This window comes from Bufo gargarizans, chromosome 5 (assembly GCF_014858855.1).
Source record: "Bufo gargarizans isolate SCDJY-AF-19 chromosome 5, ASM1485885v1, whole genome shotgun sequence".
Classification (NCBI taxonomy): Eukaryota; Metazoa; Chordata; class Amphibia; order Anura; family Bufonidae; genus Bufo; species Bufo gargarizans.
In genome coordinates, this window is record NC_058084.1 from 414,863,716 (window position 1) to 414,881,190 (window position 17,475).

Below are 17,475 nucleotides of genomic sequence, written 5' to 3' on the forward strand. Positions count from 1 at the left end.
TCCCTGTTCCGATTGGACAGCATCAAGCTGTGTTCACATGTTGTCTGCGGTGCACTTTTTGGTGTAGTTTATCAGAATTAGGCTGAATGCACACGGCCGTGAGTGGTCCGTGGAGCCGCGACCTGGATTCCTGCTGAGAGCAGGAGCGCACGGCGTCATGGGTTGCTATGACGCCGTGCGCTTCCTGCTGCCACCACAGTACAGTAATACACTGGTATGATCTATACCAGTGTATTACTGTACTGCGGTGGCAGCAGGGAGCGCACGGCATCATAGCAACCCATGACGCCGTGTGCTCCTGCTCTCAGCAGGAATCCAGGCCGTGGTTCCACGGACCGCTCACGGCCGTGTGCATTCGGCCTTATATGGCAAAACTCTGCTGTTCTGCTGCCATGACAAAAAATAAATTATAATAATGCACTGAAGCCGAAATGTGAGAACCCAGCATCAAAGTGTGTAGGGGACACACCCTCAACTGCTAACATCCACACGGCAAATCATTAATACATTCCCAGTAGAAATCACAGAAGGACGGCACAACGCAGAGTTCACCGTAGTACTCTCCTGTTTTACCAGTCTCTGATCACCGACTCCAGCGATGATGCATCGACATGTAATCACTAACGGTGTCAATAAGTCATCGCAACAGCCAGTGGCGGGCTGTAGCAGTCCGATGTTGTCTGGACGGGTCATCGATGGAGCACGTTGAGCAGACACGAGTGGGAAACCAGGGCAGTGTCGGCAAGGGAGCGGTAAGGGTTTTGACAACCCCTTTAAAACTACAAAGGGCTTACACGAGTTAATAAATCAACATACGTACCTGTGAAAGACAAGCAGTAACACCAAAAAATATTTGTCCTGATTCTGGAGAAAATCCATTTTCACTGATTATTTGGATTAAGGAATAAACATGGTAAATTAGGGGGAATAAAAAAAGCACAGATCCTACAGAATCCCCATTTATTTTTGCGTGCAGAACGGAGGTACCTCCTAAGTACAAGCCGACATCCACATGTTCAAATGTTTATCAGCTTAGGACCATCTTGTCTGCAGTCACTATCGTGTCAGACAGCTGGTTTTCCATATGAAATATCTGCATCAAACAGATTTGCAGTTCACATGTGGCAAATCCACACATAGATTAAGCAGCTGCTCTGAGTGTTGTAGTCCGCCGCGGTGCCCGCTTCAATAAGTGGCATGTCACTTATCGACGGATTTTTAAATCCGCACCTGTATGAACAGCGACATGAATTCCCATTGAAAACAAATGGACATAGATTTCTTTGCAGAATATGTGCCGCAATCTATATGAAAGTAAAGGCGCTTGAACATGCCCTTGCTGTACCCACACTGATATATTATAGCTGGGGTTGAGCAGGTTGGGTTCGGACTTCTGTATCCGAACCAGATTCGCTTAAAAACTTTATTAAAAATATGAGCTCCATCTGACTGTAAAATGTATGGCCTCTGTGGAGGTCTCTGATGTTTCAGCCAATATCGCAAGACTGACTTCGTCTCGCCTCTATCAGGTGTCACTTCATTTATTTGCACAAATTGCTGTATCAAAATACTAAGCCGAACTTGGCTTTGTGCCTCGTTAACGATGCAGAGTTCAGCTTATTATTTTGATACAGTAATTTATGTGAATAAACAAAGGGACACGTGATAGAGGCGAGACAAAGTCAGTCTCACCATATTTGCTGAAAGACCTCAGTGGAGGCCATACATTTTACAGTTGGATGGAGCCCATATTAAAAGGTATGGCAATTTTTAAAAGAATACGACCCCATGCGCTCAGCCCTAATTATAGCCTTATGTGCTCATTTTTTACTTTTTAATACACACCCTGCCTACGCCACTACTCCTGGATCTACGAGGTCTTTGTTACACCTGGGCTCCTGGATCCATTGAAATGTATTATTTGCTTCCTGAGAGGACCTTTTTGTGGTTTTGTGGCGAATTGCTGTGGGTCCACATAAGCCTTCCATCAAGAATACTGCCCAGCGCACATCATATGCCATCATAAGGCATCAACATAGGCCACTGTATGGATTACCATTGCAAAAAAATAAAAAATGTATACCGCATGGAATACTTTTTTTGTGAATGCCTTTGCATAGAAATCATAGTTTCCTGGGATATTGTGTACAAAAAATACCTGATCAAAGGAGACTGAAAGGACTCTGTTGGGTGAACGGGGCCCTACGGATACGTTTGACGTATATGCTGGAAGCTTACCCGGTATACGCCACAAACTGAGCTCAAACGCGCTGCGCACAGAGCCTTAGAGAAGCCAGACCTGAAGCAATTAATCCAATCGCTGCCCCAAATTTCGTTTGATAAGACTTCATGAGAAAAAAAACGCTATAACGGGTCTTAACTAGATTCACCGACTGGCTCCTGAAAAGTAACATTTTGTTAATGGTAGGAAGCGTAAATGACAAACTTTCAAAGGGTAAAAGAAACCAAAAGAACAAAAGTACTGTAAAAATCTACTTAAAACAGTAATTCAAAGGATACGGTAGACGAGCGCCACATCGAACTGATAATGTGACCCAGGAGGGCTGTAAGATAGGAGGAAAAAATTTCATTAGTTTTCTTGCAGGATACAAACTGTGGATCACACAAGCATTAAGGAAATTGTAGCTATAAATACAGGTGAAACTCGAAAAGTTAGAATATCGTGCAAAGTTCATTTATTTCAGTAATGCAACGTAAAAGGTGAAACCAATATATGTGATAGACTCATTACATGCAAAGCGAGATATTTTAAGCCTTTATTTTTTACAATTCGGATGATTATGGCTTACAGCTTATGAAACTACAAAGTCACAATCTCAGAAAATTAGAATATTACATGAAATGAATACAAAAGGATGTTACATAGAAAAATGTAGGACCTATGAAAAATATAATCATGCATATGTACTCAGTACTTGGTTTGGGCACCTCAATGTGGCGTGGCATGGATGCCATCAGCCTATGGCACTGCTAAGGTGTTATGAAAGACCAGGATGCTTCAATAGCAGCCTTCAGCTCTTCAGCATTGTTCGGTCTCATGTCTTATCTTTCTCTTGGCAACGCCCCATAGAGTCTCTATGGGGTTCAGGTCAGGCGCAGTAATCCCATGGTCAATGAACCAGGTTTTGGCAGTGTGGGCAGGTGCCAAGTCATGCAGGAAAATGAAGTCACCATCTCCATAAAGCTAGTCTGTGGAAGGAATCATGGAAGGGCCCTCAAGATCTCCTGGAAGACTGCTGCATTGACTCTGGACTTAATGAAGCACAGTGGACCAACACCAGCAGATGACTTGGCTCCCCAAATCAACACAGACTGTGGAAACTTCACACTGGACTTCAGGCATCTTGCATTGTGTGCCTCTCCATTCTTCCTCCAGACTCTGGGTCCTTGGTTTCCAAATGAGATGCAAAAGTTGCTCTCATCAGAAAAGAGGACTTTGTACCACTGAGCAACAGACCAGTTTCTTTAGCCCAGGTAAGACGCTACAGGAGAGGCTTGACAAGAGGAATACAACATTTGTAGCCCATGTCCAGGATCCGTCTGTCTGTGGTGGCTCTTGATGCACTAACTCCAGCCTCAGTCCACTCCTTGTGAAAGTCCCCAACACTTTTGAATGGCCTTTTCCTGACAATCCTCCCCAGGCTGCGGTCATCCCTGCTCCTGGTGCACCTTTGTCTTCCACACTTGTCTCTTCCACATAACTTTATATTAATGTGCTTTCGTACAGCACTTTGGGAACATCCAACTTCTTTTGCAATTACTTTTGAGGCTTTCCCTCCTTATAGAGGTTGTCAATGATGGTTTTCTGCACAACTGTCAGGTCAGCAGATTTCCCATGATTGTGATTCCTACTGAACCAGACTGAGAGACAATTTAAAGGCTCAGGAACCCTTTGCTCAGGGGGTATGGATTAATTAGCTGACTAGAGTGTGACACTTTCAGTCTAGAATATTAAATCTTTTCACAATAATCTAATTTTCTAAGATTGTGACTTTGGGGTTTCATAAGCTGTAAGCCATAATCATCCAAATTAGAACAAATAAAGGCTTGAAATGTCATATGGAGCTGCAAACCTTGAAAATGTAGATACGATTTTTATTTTATTTTTGTAAATGGGCCTGTGTCAAAGTGCATTATGTATATAACAAAACTTCTAATTACGGCATGTGCTGTAAGTAAATTAGCCGGGAGGGTCATGTGGGGAGTCCTGGTCTCCTGAGGAGTCACGCAGTCCTGATTCCATTGATGTTCCACAGGCCGGGATACAGCAGGACCTGACACATGGGCAGTGAAGCAGGGCGCTATGCCCAGGACTCTCCTCTAGTAATTTACAGAACATTCAGAGCGTGCTGTAATGGAAGTTCCTCGCAATGCTAACGCGCCACTTCTGACAGGCCTGTTCCCTAGCAGTACCACTACATGGGGGTGGCTGGTTGACAGGTTCCGTTGACCCTTCCATCACAAACGTAATATTCATAGAATGCTATTTGTTTTCTTAGAATTCTGGCTGCTATTTGGTTTCATTTCGGCAGTACTATATCACTTGAAATGAAATACAAAACACAGTGCTTGTGTGGCAGTCAGCACAAATGATGAGAACCCCCATATAAATAGGTTTCCCATTGTCAGTTTACAGCTGCTGTGAGGGGAAGACAGTATCTGCATTTTAACCCTCATTATAATAGTAGGTACAAAATTTAGATAACAGCATAATAGCTCTATTGATCTCCATAGATCAGTAAATGGCAAACCAGTGGCCAAACTGTAACCCCAAAACCCACATGTATCGCAAAGTACCAACACGGCACAATACAGTCTAATAGTATATCCTCCATGTACTTTATCACTTAGCTATAATAGCCTGCCTACATTCACTGTGCTGCCTGTGCTGTTCATAGCCCGCCCTGCGCTGATGAATGGCAGGAAGAGTCTAAGGCATATTGGTACACCACAGACTTGTTCCAGGGTGCGGGTGCCCACAGTGAGGGCTCCGAGTGCCACCTCTGCCATAGGTTCGCCACCACTGGACTAGATGAAGATGCCCACAAAAGTGCATTGCATTAATTAGTAAAATTTGGGATCCTGTAATTGAATCACTACAGGCGGTCTCTCTCTGGCAACAATGATGACAAGATTGAGAAAGTGAAAGGAGTATTCTGGTAAGTTAAAGAGGTTTTCTGAGGATTTTGAACTGATGTCCTGTTCTATGGGAAAGGTCATCAGTATCTGATTGGTGGGGGTCCAAAACCCGGGACCCCCGCTGATCAGCTGTTCGAGGAGGCAGCAGCGCTTAGGCCCAGTTCACACTTCGGTTATTTGGTCAGTTATTGTGAACCAAAACCAGGTGTTGGTCAAAACCACAGAGCAGGTGCAGACCTTCCCACCATACCTGATCTCTGCGGAGACTTCACTACTGGTTTTGGCTCACAATAACTGATGGAAATAACTGAAGTATGAACGGGCCTTACAGTAGTACTGAGGGCTTCTCGCAGCTTTCCCTCATCAGTCACAGGGCCTAGGAGCAGTTCAGCCCTATTGAAGTGAATGAGGCTGAGCTAGAATACCAAGCAGAGCCGCTATACAATGTATGGCATTGTGCTTGGTGAGTAGAGAGAAGGCCGCAAAACTACTGCCAGCCCCGATGCCTTCTCATACAGGCAATTGGCAGGGGTCCTGTGTGTCGGACCCACGCCGATCAGAGAAAAAAATAAGAAAAAAAAAGAAAAAATCGTATTTTCTGATCAGCGGGGGCCCCCACCGGATAGGGGATAACTAAATTAATGAGGTCCTACTGTTGAGACCCCCATCGATAACGAGAATGAGGAAACTGTACCATGGTGGAGTCCCCCTAAAATTAACGGAGCAGCCGGTCCGGCTTGTGGTGATCTGATCCATTGATTTTTATGGGAGATCTTGGCTATCTCCGGAACTACCATAGAAATGAATAGAGCGGATGAGCGCATGTCCGACTGGCTGCCCTGTTTGTTTCAGGAGGCTTCACAGGGTATGGGGACAACATTCTTGTGACAGGAGGGGACATGAGAGCGTGATATCCGCAGGCTTCTCTCCACACGTTCTAGAGGATTGTGGAAGACTCAGTGCGCAGACCCCACTGATCTAAATTTTTGATAATATATTAAAAGTCTTTTGAAAAGTTAGTGACCCTTTAAACCAAATGTTGCGCTGTGCTGTCCAGTAATATCATGATACTGCACGTACTGCAAGAGCACATTCCTGCGCAATGGGATAGTTAGAGCAAAGCTTTGATATATTTTCTGGAAAATTAATCTGTCTGGAAATGAGAGTAAAGCCAGCGGCACGGTTCACTGTGTAACAGCAATACAAGAGCCGGTCAGATATAAAAGAGCATTTATTGGTGCTAGGGAATATAAGCACATGGCACAGAAACCGTACAACAGGTCTGCCGACAGCTCAGTGCACAGCCAGAGTTTATCCACTCACATTAAAGGGTACCTCCAGCCATACAGACCCTAAAAGAGTCTTTCCTCAATGTATACAGCAGACATTGTAACTTATCTCAATGGCCTCTCTTAGCACTAGAGGAGGTGCAGCCTTTAGGCGGCTGTTAATTGGAGAATGTGCACTAATATAAATGGGTATTTGAGACCTTAATTTTCTTGGACTTGGACAAAAATGCTGCAGACTTTCCGCAACAGATTTCTGTGCAGAAAATCTGCAGCATTTCACAGTAGCAGCAATGTCCGCAAAGAATCTGGATAACGTGATATGCAGTGCGGATTATAAATTCGCAGCACTTCAATTTATGTTGCAGTTTTCCACCATGGATTGCAATGCTGAGGATGATACCCACAGAAAATCTGCAGCAAAATCCACATGCAACTCACGCAGATCTTGCCGCCCATTCCTTGAAAAATTTGGGAGAGGATCTGCTAATAATCTGTGGCAGATTTACTGCCAAAAAATGCATCCCACGTGGACGTCACCCAAGCACTAAGCAGTCAACTGTCTGCATGAAAGTACCAGTCGGTAGATTCCGGTAACCGTCATATAAATCCATCCTCTTTCCAGTCACACTGATGACATGGACAGGCCTAAAATTCAGAAATGTCATAAACCAGAAACGGGTCATTTCTTATGGCAGCACACATGCTGAACCCTCTATCGGCCTTTGGGTCCCTTGACATGGTGGCCACTGTGCCCATATCTCCCAGGTTGTTAGCAGTCATGCGATTCACCCATGTGATCGCCTCCCCGGTGGTGGTGACGCTGGCACTGGGGGAATCACATTACTACGAATGCAGTGGCCGACATGCCAAGCGTTTACACAAGGAGCCCATGAGTAGTGGGACCTTCAGCAAGTGTGTCACCAAATGGAATGGCCCTTTTCAGAGTTGCACAGGCCATTACACATTGGTTTATGACACTTCCAAAATTTCATTACAAAGAGGCCAACCCCTTTCATCACTGAGCATGTGACGATACACGACCGCACCTGGACTGAGCATGTCCGAGACACCGCTAAGCAGTGCGCCTGGACAATCCTTCTAGCGCCATACATGACAAACATGTGACATGTCAAAAAGAAGACGCATCAGCATGCAACTGAAGGAATGGGTTCAAAACAGTCAGAAAGGTATTAAACCATCTTTAAAGATAAAACAAGTTGTACACAGCCCTTTACGGAAGTTGTGGCAAGTTTGCAGGATAGGGGATAACTAACTGATCGCAGGAGGTCTGACTCCAGCGATCCCGAGAACGGGGGTCAGGTTCCACTGATCGCCATTCATTCTCCAGGGGACTGCCGGAGATATCCGAGGTCACTGTGGTGGACACAACCCCTTTAATGGTGAACTGTTGATGTCACCTACCTTCACAATAGGAAGATCAAAGACCTCTCGAGCCTCTCCAACCTCAGGATTGTCACCATCTTCTGCGATGATGTGTGTAGCCAATGCATTATAGGAGACTTCTTTAGCTTTTCCAGCTTTCAGCAGTTGTACGACCTGTAATATAAAACTTATTAATGCATCACAGTAACCAACACCAAGATACAGAACGCTACTGACTGCAGCATCTGAGGGGTTAAACGGCCAGGATCAGAGTTATCTGATTCCGGCTGTTGCAGGAGGATGTCGGCTGTATAGCACAGCCAGCATGCTGTGTCTATGGCGGGTTCAGCTCCAGAGCCTGCGCCATACACTCCGCTGCAACCTGGGATATTTACATCATAGGTCATTAAAGGGTTAAACGAGCACTGAGTGACATGTTGCATGGTTGATCAGTGCCCAATACAGACAGATGTAAAAGGACCTTAACAGCAGGAATACAAAACATGTAGGACTACCCTGGTATCCAGCAAAGTTTTGCTGCTGCTAGCTAGGGTCTCTCGATATTCAACTGCATCATGAGGACAGTGATACAGTTGAAGGCATGTCTCCCTGTCCTGCCGTTCACTCTCGAAGGCTACAGGCCACTATTATTAATGCCCCCTATAGTAGTAATAAAGTCCACCATAATGCCTCCAGTAGTATTCGAGCCCACACAGTGTGCCCCAGAAGTAAATATGTCCCATTATAGTGCCCTCAAACAGTACTAATGCTCCCTAAAGCGTCCTCCTAGTAGTAATGACGCCCCAGAAGTAACGATACCTGCCTGTAGTGCTCCCAGTAGTAAAATGCCCCCACAATGTGTCCCAGTAGAGAAAAACAAACCTTTATAGAGTTCCCATAGTGCCCCCTAGTTATAATAATGACCCCCATATAGTGGCCCAACAACAAGGAGCAAGGATCCAAAGATCATAAAAAATGCTTCCATGCCGCTGTCTTCCGGCCTGCGTCCCTAGCTTCCCTTGTGATGAGGTCATTGTGCTGGCTGTGCCGTCCTCTGATACGCTTCAGGCCTAGTGGCCTCTAATACTTCTGGAGGCATTATGGTGGACTTTACTACTACTATAGGGGGCAATATAGGTGGACATAATGATTTAGGGGGCATTATGGTTTACTCTACTACTACAGGGTGGGGTTAATAAAGGGTGAATTATTATTACCGGGCGCATTATGGTGGGCTTTATTACTACTGTGGGACAATATTACTAATGGGGGCACTGTATGGGTACTACTACTACGGGCACCTGGGAGATAAGGGTCCATTTACACGTCAGTATTTTGTAATCCAGATCCGTTACTGCAAATTTGCAGAACGGAATGCTGACCCATTCATTTCAATGGCCCCGTTGTATCGTTATGCTGAGCCACAAAAAAACTGAGCTTGCCCTACTATTGTCCGCAAAATGCGGTACGCAGTCCCATTGTAGTCATTGGGTCCACAAAAATGCGGATGACATGAGGAATGCACCAATAGGTCATCTGCAATTGCTGATCTGTTTCCAGGAAATAGCCACATATATGCCTCCTTCCAGAACAGACGCAAATGTACAATTGGCAAAAACTGAAGGTTTTTGCGGAAACACGGATCTGCAAAAAAGGGAACAAAACTCTGGAAAAAAAATACTGACGGGTGAATGGACCATAAGTATCATGTGACCTGGCTTTCAGTTAAGGGCCCAGGTATCAAACAGATAAACAGTAGTGTACTGAGGAGCAGAACATACATAGTATATACAGTATGACTACCTGCAGCAGCTCCTCAACATCATGTCCTTTTTTTTTTTTTTTTTACACTAAACGTTATTAACAATATGACATCACTAAGAGACAGGCAGCCATGAAAATACACAGTTATGCAGTTACTGTAATGATTCTAATTCTAGTCCTATTAACTTATCACATGGATGTGTCCTGTGCCGAATTAGCACACGTATGTGACTGCTTACTGAATATCAGGGTGTAAAGAGTGTCACATGACTGGGCCACCACTGATGGAAGAAGCTACGGCAAAGAACGTTTACCAATCTGTTGGACCCGATCCGAACAGGCATTACATCAGTAGGTCCGGCACTCCAGCGGCTGTGGAACTACAGCTACTAGCATGCTCCATGCACTTCTATGGGCGTTCATAGAATAGCCAAGCAAGTTGCTGCTCTCTGTATTACATGGTTGAATGGGTGCCATGTAACAATACATTTGAAGGGTTGCACAGAGCTGATGGCAGCTGAACGGCGGCCTGGAGTGATCGCCAGGCTGGCTTCAGATGGGGAAAAATGGGAAGAACCATCTGTCAATCAATTCCCTTCAGAGCAGAGAACGTATAACCAAAGCCAGCGTCTTACATGACATTCACCCATCAGGTGCGCAATTAACCCCTCAGGTGTGGCACCTGAGTGTTTGTCGAGGCGGATCGCAGAGCACAGTCATAGAGGCCGGGTATGGGATATGGCCGGCACTCACAGCCTGTGTTTGTATTCAGGCATAAACTAAACTCATTTAAGGCTCCATTCACACGTCCGCAATTTCGTTCCGAATTGCGGACCTATTCATTTCTATGGGGCAGCATGATGTGCTGCCCGGACACGGAATTGCGGATCGGCACTTCTGCTCCGCAAAAAAATAGAACATGTCCTATTCTATTAGTGCTGGCAACGTGCGGTCCGCAAAATGTGGAACGCACATTGCCGCTGTCGGTGTTTTGCGGATCTGAAAAACACGTTGCGGACGTGTGAATGGAGCCTAAATGAATGTGTTAATTACATTCATTGGTGGCACAGTGCGCCCCCCCAATATTATAATCATATAACCACAGGCGCCCCCCCTCCGCACATTATTATATTCATTGTTGGCAGTGGCCACAGGGTCCCCTCCTCATTGGTGGCAGTGGCAGCTTCTAATCGGAGCCCCAGCAGTGTAATCCTGGGGCTCCGATCGGTTACCATGAAGCCCTGGCTGCCATGGTCAGCTCCCTGCTGCTGTGTGTGCACTATGCACAGGGCAGCAGGGAGAGTGTGAAGTCCTATTCACCCTGATAGGACCTGTCTGCCATTAGCCCCCCCACCGGATGCATTCATCCACGCACGGGGAGAAGCAGCTGCGGCCGTGCGGGGATCAGGAGCGGTGCAGGCAGCCAGGTAAGTAGAATCAGTGTGAGGGGCCTGGGCATATGGGGGGTTATTTCAAGCCTCGGATAACCACTTTAAGACAACACTAATAGGAAATATGGATAAGGGCTCACGCACACGACCATTGTTTTAGTCCGCATACGATCTGCATTTTGTGTGGGTCCGCAAAAAAACTGAACATGTCCTGTCCTTGTCCTTATTACGGATTGACCCATTGACTTTCATTGTATTTAGTGACGGATCTGTTTATTTCCGTTTTGGTTTCACACAACCGCATCCTAATGGAAGGCATGAATCTCGATGTGCAAAATGGATCTGTTCAATTCCGGTATTGAGATCTCTGCTGGATGTGTGAAAGAAGCCTAACAAACAAGGCTGGTATCCGTGTTTTGCCAATCCGCAAAACAGGCTATAGACGTGTGCATGAACCCCAACGGTCTCACTCAGGACCCCGCTCACTAAGAGTGTGGCAGACCGACACATTACGTGGTGTACAGATTGCACGTAATGCTACATGCAGAAGAAAGGAAAATTAAAGGGTTATTCCTAACTCACCCAAACATGGCTTAGATTGGAATAATCCTGAGAGGCTTGTGTGGCCAGAGTGATGGAAACAGCCTACGTGGCTTCAGTGGCTCCCATCCACTTTTAAGGATGTCACAGAAGCACAGTACCACAGCCGACTCGACTGCGTCTGTAAATCTGGCCAAGGCATGCAAGGGTTACTCTGATCTCCCTGATCATGTTCTTGTGATCAGCAGGGGCCCCAGACATTTAGGGGGTCATTTACTATCCAGAAATACACCAATATTAGGCATATTTCTGGCGCAAAGTTGTGCCCCAATCTGCAAGTTTTCCCTGATCAGGCCAGGTCTAAAAAAAAAGGGGAGCGAGGCGGGGGCCGGCAAGCCCATCTCATTCATCATTTTCCACTCCTGTTTTTGGTGTAGAAAACGGTCTAAATGTAAGCCGCCTCTTCATAACGCCGGCGGATCCACTGACAGCTATAGGGGTTATTAAGACTAGCGTCTAAAACACTGGTCTTAATAAATGACCCCCTTATTTGTCTTCTCAGAACAACACCGTTAAGTCCCAGAAAACTTAAGGCTGGTTTCACACGGGCGTTGCGGGAAAAGATGCGGGTGCGTTGCAGGAACATGCACGATTTTTCAGCGCAAGTGCAAAACATTGTAATGCGTTTTGCACGCACGCGAGAAAAATCGGCATGTTTGGTACCCAAACCTGAACGGGCTTGGGAAACGGTGTTCTGTAGATTGTATTATTTTCCCTTTATAAGTTCAATAGGGCTGGAGGGGTTAAAAAAAAATAGAAAAAAATAATTTAACTCACCTTAATCCACTTGTTCGCGCAGCCGGCATCTCTTCTGTCTTCTTCTTTGCTGTGCAGTAGGGATAGGACCTTTGATGACATCACTGCGCTCATCACATGATCCATCACCATGGTGATGGATTATGTGACAGACCATGTGATGAGCGCACTGACGTCACCACAGGTCCTTTTCCTGTGCACAGCAAAGATGAAGACAGAAGAGAAGCCGGGCTGCGCGAGCAAGTGGATTAAGTGGATTTTTTTTTAACCCCTCCAGCCCTATTGTACTATGCATTCTGTATTAAGAATGCTATTATTAATATTGATCGGATCCCCAGCCCGATCACCTCCTAGCAACTGTGCATGAAAATCGCACCGCATCCGCACTTGCTTGCGATTTTCACGCAGCCCCATTCACTTCTATGGGGCCTGTGTTGCATGAAAAACGCACAATATAGAGCATGATGCAATTTTCACACAACGCACAAGTGATGCGTGAAAATCACCGATCATGTGCACAGCCCCATAGAAATGAATGGGTCAGGATTCAGTGCGGGTGCAATGCGTTCACCTCACGCATCGCACCCGCGCAGAAATCTCACCCGTGTGAAAGGGGCCTAAAGGTGTTAAGTTTGGCTTTCCCTGGTGACAGCAGCGGATAGACCTGTACCCGCTGAGCACTTTCATGTGACAAGCTCTGGTGCACCAGCCAAAGTTCTTCTCATAACAGAAGGACTTTCGAGAACTGCAGCGGATGCTCCGCTAGGCCCCTCTCTCAGTCTCTCTGCAAGCGCAGCCCCCCGAGGTAAAGGAGCGCATGCTGCACAAGCGCAGCCCCCCGAGGTAAAGGAGCGCATGCTGCACAAGCGCAGCCCCCCGAGTTAAAGGAGCAGACGCTGCACAAGCACAGCATCCCCCTCCATTTACTTCTAGGGAGTTTTGAAAACTGTTGTGCGTATGCTCAGCCATTTCTATCAGTCCCATAGAAACGAATGGAGCGGTGGCTGAGCCTGCACGATGCGCGCTCCATTCACTACCAGGGACTTCTCAGACTAGCTGCGCGCGCTCACTCCGCTATTTTTCCAGACTCCCATTGAAGTGAATGGGGGGGGGGGGGGCTGCACATGAGGTCTCCTCTGCTTTGGGGATGCCATTCTGGAGATAGGAGCAGATCCCACAGGTGTATGGCAATAAGCCCTCAATGTCTGAGATGAGATGAAACTCATCCACTTTGTCCTTGCAAGGTAACCAGAGACATGCATGGTGCAACTAGCTGGGCACAATAACACCCATCATCTGCTGCCATCACTTCAAGTCCAGGAGACTCAATCAACTTCTGCACTCAAGGGCTCACTATTTAGCAGGAAGTGCACGCCCTGCGTCATCCGCGCCGCATCTCTCATCAGGATCACTATGTGGCAGCCACTAAACATCCCATAACGGGAGTAGTGACCGCAGCTGAGACACAACAGGCCGGGAAACGGGCGCGAGTGGCAGGCAGCCCTCCGGGTCACACACCGGCCCTGCCCACTCCTGCCTGGAGCCCCGCACGCGGTGTGGTCCCCCGATCTGTCTACCTGAGGATCCAGGTCCCCCACGAGGTAAAACTTCACATCCTTGAACATGTCCTCCGGAACTTTCAGCTCGGTGTCCGCCATGACGGCGGAGGCAGAAGGGGGTCTTTAGCCTGGTCTCCTGCGGGTAACGTGTATTACATTCCCCTCACCGGTCACTTTCAGGCGGGAATCAATGAGGGGGTCAGGGGAAGGCTCCACACCGTCACCAAGATGCGGAGATCGCGCCGCGGCACCAGCTATCCCTGCCTAGGGGTGGCCGCTTTGCGGGCAGTACGTATGTGGGCTGCACATTGACTTGGAACCGCCGCTTCACATCCTACTCTCCGGCCTGCCTTACTTTACTCACTTATATTAAAAATGATCTATATCAGAGGTTGTGAAATGGGTTTATGGTTTGCTTAATCGTGTGAAACCCCCCTCCTCAGAGCATGTTGGTACATTCTGAGGAGAGGGCGTGGCCTGGGCGGCTGTCCTATAAACAAAAAGCAGCGCGGGGAAGGCGCCTTTATAAGAGGTCACTGGCGCGCGATTACCTCACTCGGCGGCGAGCGCTGCTGGAAGTCGGTGGAGACGAGGAGCTTGACTGTCGTTTATTTATGTTTTTACATATATATATATATATATATATATATTTATATATATTTTTTTTTTTTTATTTGTTTGCGTTATTGAAGCCGCTGTTCACATGTCTGGCTGCTTTCTCCACGGGAAATATTAGCACGTGTTGACACAGACAGATGGTTGTTGCTGTTCTGACTACTGGGTGCTTCAAGTGTTTTTTCTTTTTTGATAACCACTAGGTCCAGATGGTGGAAGTCTGGGAAATATTGTGGGGATGCGGATTACTTTTTTTATGACATTTTTCATCCTGAACAATAATGAATCCTGACAGGAAGAAAGCCAGATGGCAAAACACTGGCCAGAATGGGTGACTACGGGGTCTCCAAGCACGGCTTAGATGCAGGCACTAAGGGGGGGGAGAAGAGAATGGTTGCTGCAAGGGTTCTCTGGGAGTTTAAGGGCTCTTTCACACCTGCTTTCTTTTCTTCCGGCATAGAGTTCCGTCGTCGGGGCTCTATGCCGGAAGAATCCTGATCAGTTTTATCCTAATGCATTCTGAATGGAGAGAAATCCGTTCAGGATGTCTTCAGTTCAGGACCGGAACGTTTTTTGGCCGGGAAAATACCTCAGCATGCTGCGCTTTTTGCTCCGGCCAAAAATCCTGAACACTTGCCGCAAGGCCGGATCCGGAATGAATGCCCATTGAAAGGCATTGATCCGGATCCGGCCTTAAGCTAAACGTCGTTTCGGCGCATTGCCGGATCCGACGTTTAGCTTTTTATGAATGGTTACCATGGCTGCCGGGACGTTAAAGTCCTGGCAGCCATGGTAAAGTGTAGTGGGGAGCAGTATACTTACAGTCCGTGTGGCTCCCGGGGCGTTTCAGTGACGTCAGGGCGCCCCAAGCGCATGGATGATGTGATTGCATGGCACGTCATTCTGGAGCGCCCCGGTAGCCGCACGGACTGTAAGTATACCGCTCCCCACTACTACTATGGCAACCAGGACTTTAATAGCGTCCTGGCTGCCATAGTAACACTGAACGCATTTTGAAGACGGATCCGTCTTCAAATGCTTTCAGTTCACTTGCGTTTTTCCGGATCCGGACAACGCAAGTGTGAAAGAGGCCTTAGAAAATACTTAAATATGAGTTTATCATAAATACATTTCCTAGTACCGTTCATTAGTTGTAATGGCTTGTTCGGTCTATGGAGCTGTTGGGAGAAATAAAAAGGTTAATAATGTCTGCTGGCACGAAGGATGGGCTCGCATATTTCTCCAATCCGTTTAACGTGTACGTTAAATGCATGACTTGGACTGTAGCCATATAGTGGCATCTGTTCACCATAGATATATAATTCCCCCCCTCTGGACTCTGCAGGATACAAGAACATGGTGTGCTGCGTTTAATGGTTTAGTTTTTATCCCCTTAATAATCAGGCCTGTGTTGGGTTTTAATGTTTACCTGAGCTTTCAGAAAAGTTTGCTTAATGGCTGTGCTTCTTTATACAAACATACCTGTGAAGGAATTTTTTTTTTTTTTTTGTGCTTCCCTAATGTCTTTTTCGGCTATATCGTTCCCTGTTTCCGTTACACAATTAGATGCATATCTCTCACAAGCAGGGAGCATCACCCTTCTGTGGAATCTGTCAGTACTGTATTGCTGTGATGTCCTTTGCCTTACTTCCCACCATGTTTTTCAGCTCTGGAGGTCGCGCTTACAGAAAGGCAGTTTTTTATCAGGCTCAGCATCTCTGATAGCTCTGACATGCCCCCACCTCGCTGCTGTGCTCTTAAGCTACTTTCACACTTGCGGGAGAGTGATCCGGCAAGCAGTTCCGTCACTGGAGCTGCCTGCTGGATCTGGCAAAATGTATGCCAACTGATGGCATTTGTAAGACTGATCAGTCTGAGAAATACCAGTGTCATCCAGCAAAATGGATCCAGCATTTATATTTTTCACATTTTTTTTTTTTCCTGGCCGGATCAGCATGCTGTTTTTATTATCTATACCAGCGATGGCGAACCTATGGCACGGGTGCCAGAGGCGGCACTCAGAGCCCTCTCTGTGGGCACCCGCACCCTGGAAAAAGTTTATGGTGTACCAATATGCCTTAGACTTTTCCTGCAATTCATTCAGCGCAGGACGCACTATGACAGCACAGACAGCACACTGAATGTAGGCAGGCTATTATAGCTAAATAATAAAGTACATGGAAGATATACTATACTGGACTGTAGTATTCAGGGTAAATTGCTGTGTTGGCACTTTGTGATAAATAATTAGGTTTTGGGTTGCAGTTTAGGCACTCAGTCTCTAAAAGGTTCACCATCACTGCTCTATACTGATCAGTCAAAAAGACTGAACTGAAGACTTCCTGATGCATCCTGAACAGATTGCTCTCCATTCAGAATGCATGGGGATATGCCTGATCAGTTATTTTCCGGTATAGAGCCCCTAGGACGGAACTCGGTGCCGGAAAAGAATAACGCTAGTGTGAAAGTGTCCTTAGTATGTTACTAGGAACAGATCTTGCCTGACAATAGGCAGTGGACTGCAACTTTGGAAGTGAGACCCCTGGTGACCATAATGTTTTTTTTTTTTGTTTGTTTTTTATTTTATTTTTCAAATAGGTCACTTTTCTTTGCAGATTTCTGAGGTGGTTTTAGAAGAGTATTTGGTTGAGGTTTCTCTACATTTACTTTTATGAAACCCACAATCAAATCTGCTTCCAAGAAGTAACACTGAAATAACCTTCACCATTTTACACTCTGAAAAAGTTGAACTTTTTGACATTAAAGTCCCTAGGAAAACCTTTTTGGTTGTAGATTTAGCATTACTGAACCAGTGGAAGCTGTTAGCTGTGTGACCTTACACTTGGGGCTCATTCAAAAGACTGTAGTGTTTTGTGTATCTGCAGAACACAGATATCGACCATATGCGTTCTGCAAGTTGTGGACCGCACCTGGCTGCAACTAGAATAGAAGAAGCCT

The 17,475-nt window shown here is 46.3% G+C and overlaps 1 protein-coding gene across 1 annotated transcript in view; it reads right to left on the reverse strand.

Annotated features, from left to right (window-relative positions):
- The window catches only part of LOC122938430 (PAX-interacting protein 1-like), a 47,780-nt gene extending 33,560 nt beyond the window's left edge, over positions 1-14,220 (reverse strand). Inside the window, exons 1-4 of the mRNA XM_044293931.1 lie at positions 13,921-14,220; positions 7,872-8,006; positions 2,521-2,564; positions 821-884 (exon numbers count right to left, since the gene is read on the reverse strand). Coding sequence (XP_044149866.1) covers positions 821-884; positions 2,521-2,564; positions 7,872-8,006; positions 13,921-14,001 — 324 coding nt within the window. The 5' untranslated portion in view covers positions 14,002-14,220. The remainder of the gene's footprint in view (positions 1-820; positions 885-2,520; positions 2,565-7,871; positions 8,007-13,920) is intronic.
- Between the last annotated feature and the right edge of the window lie 3,255 nt (positions 14,221-17,475).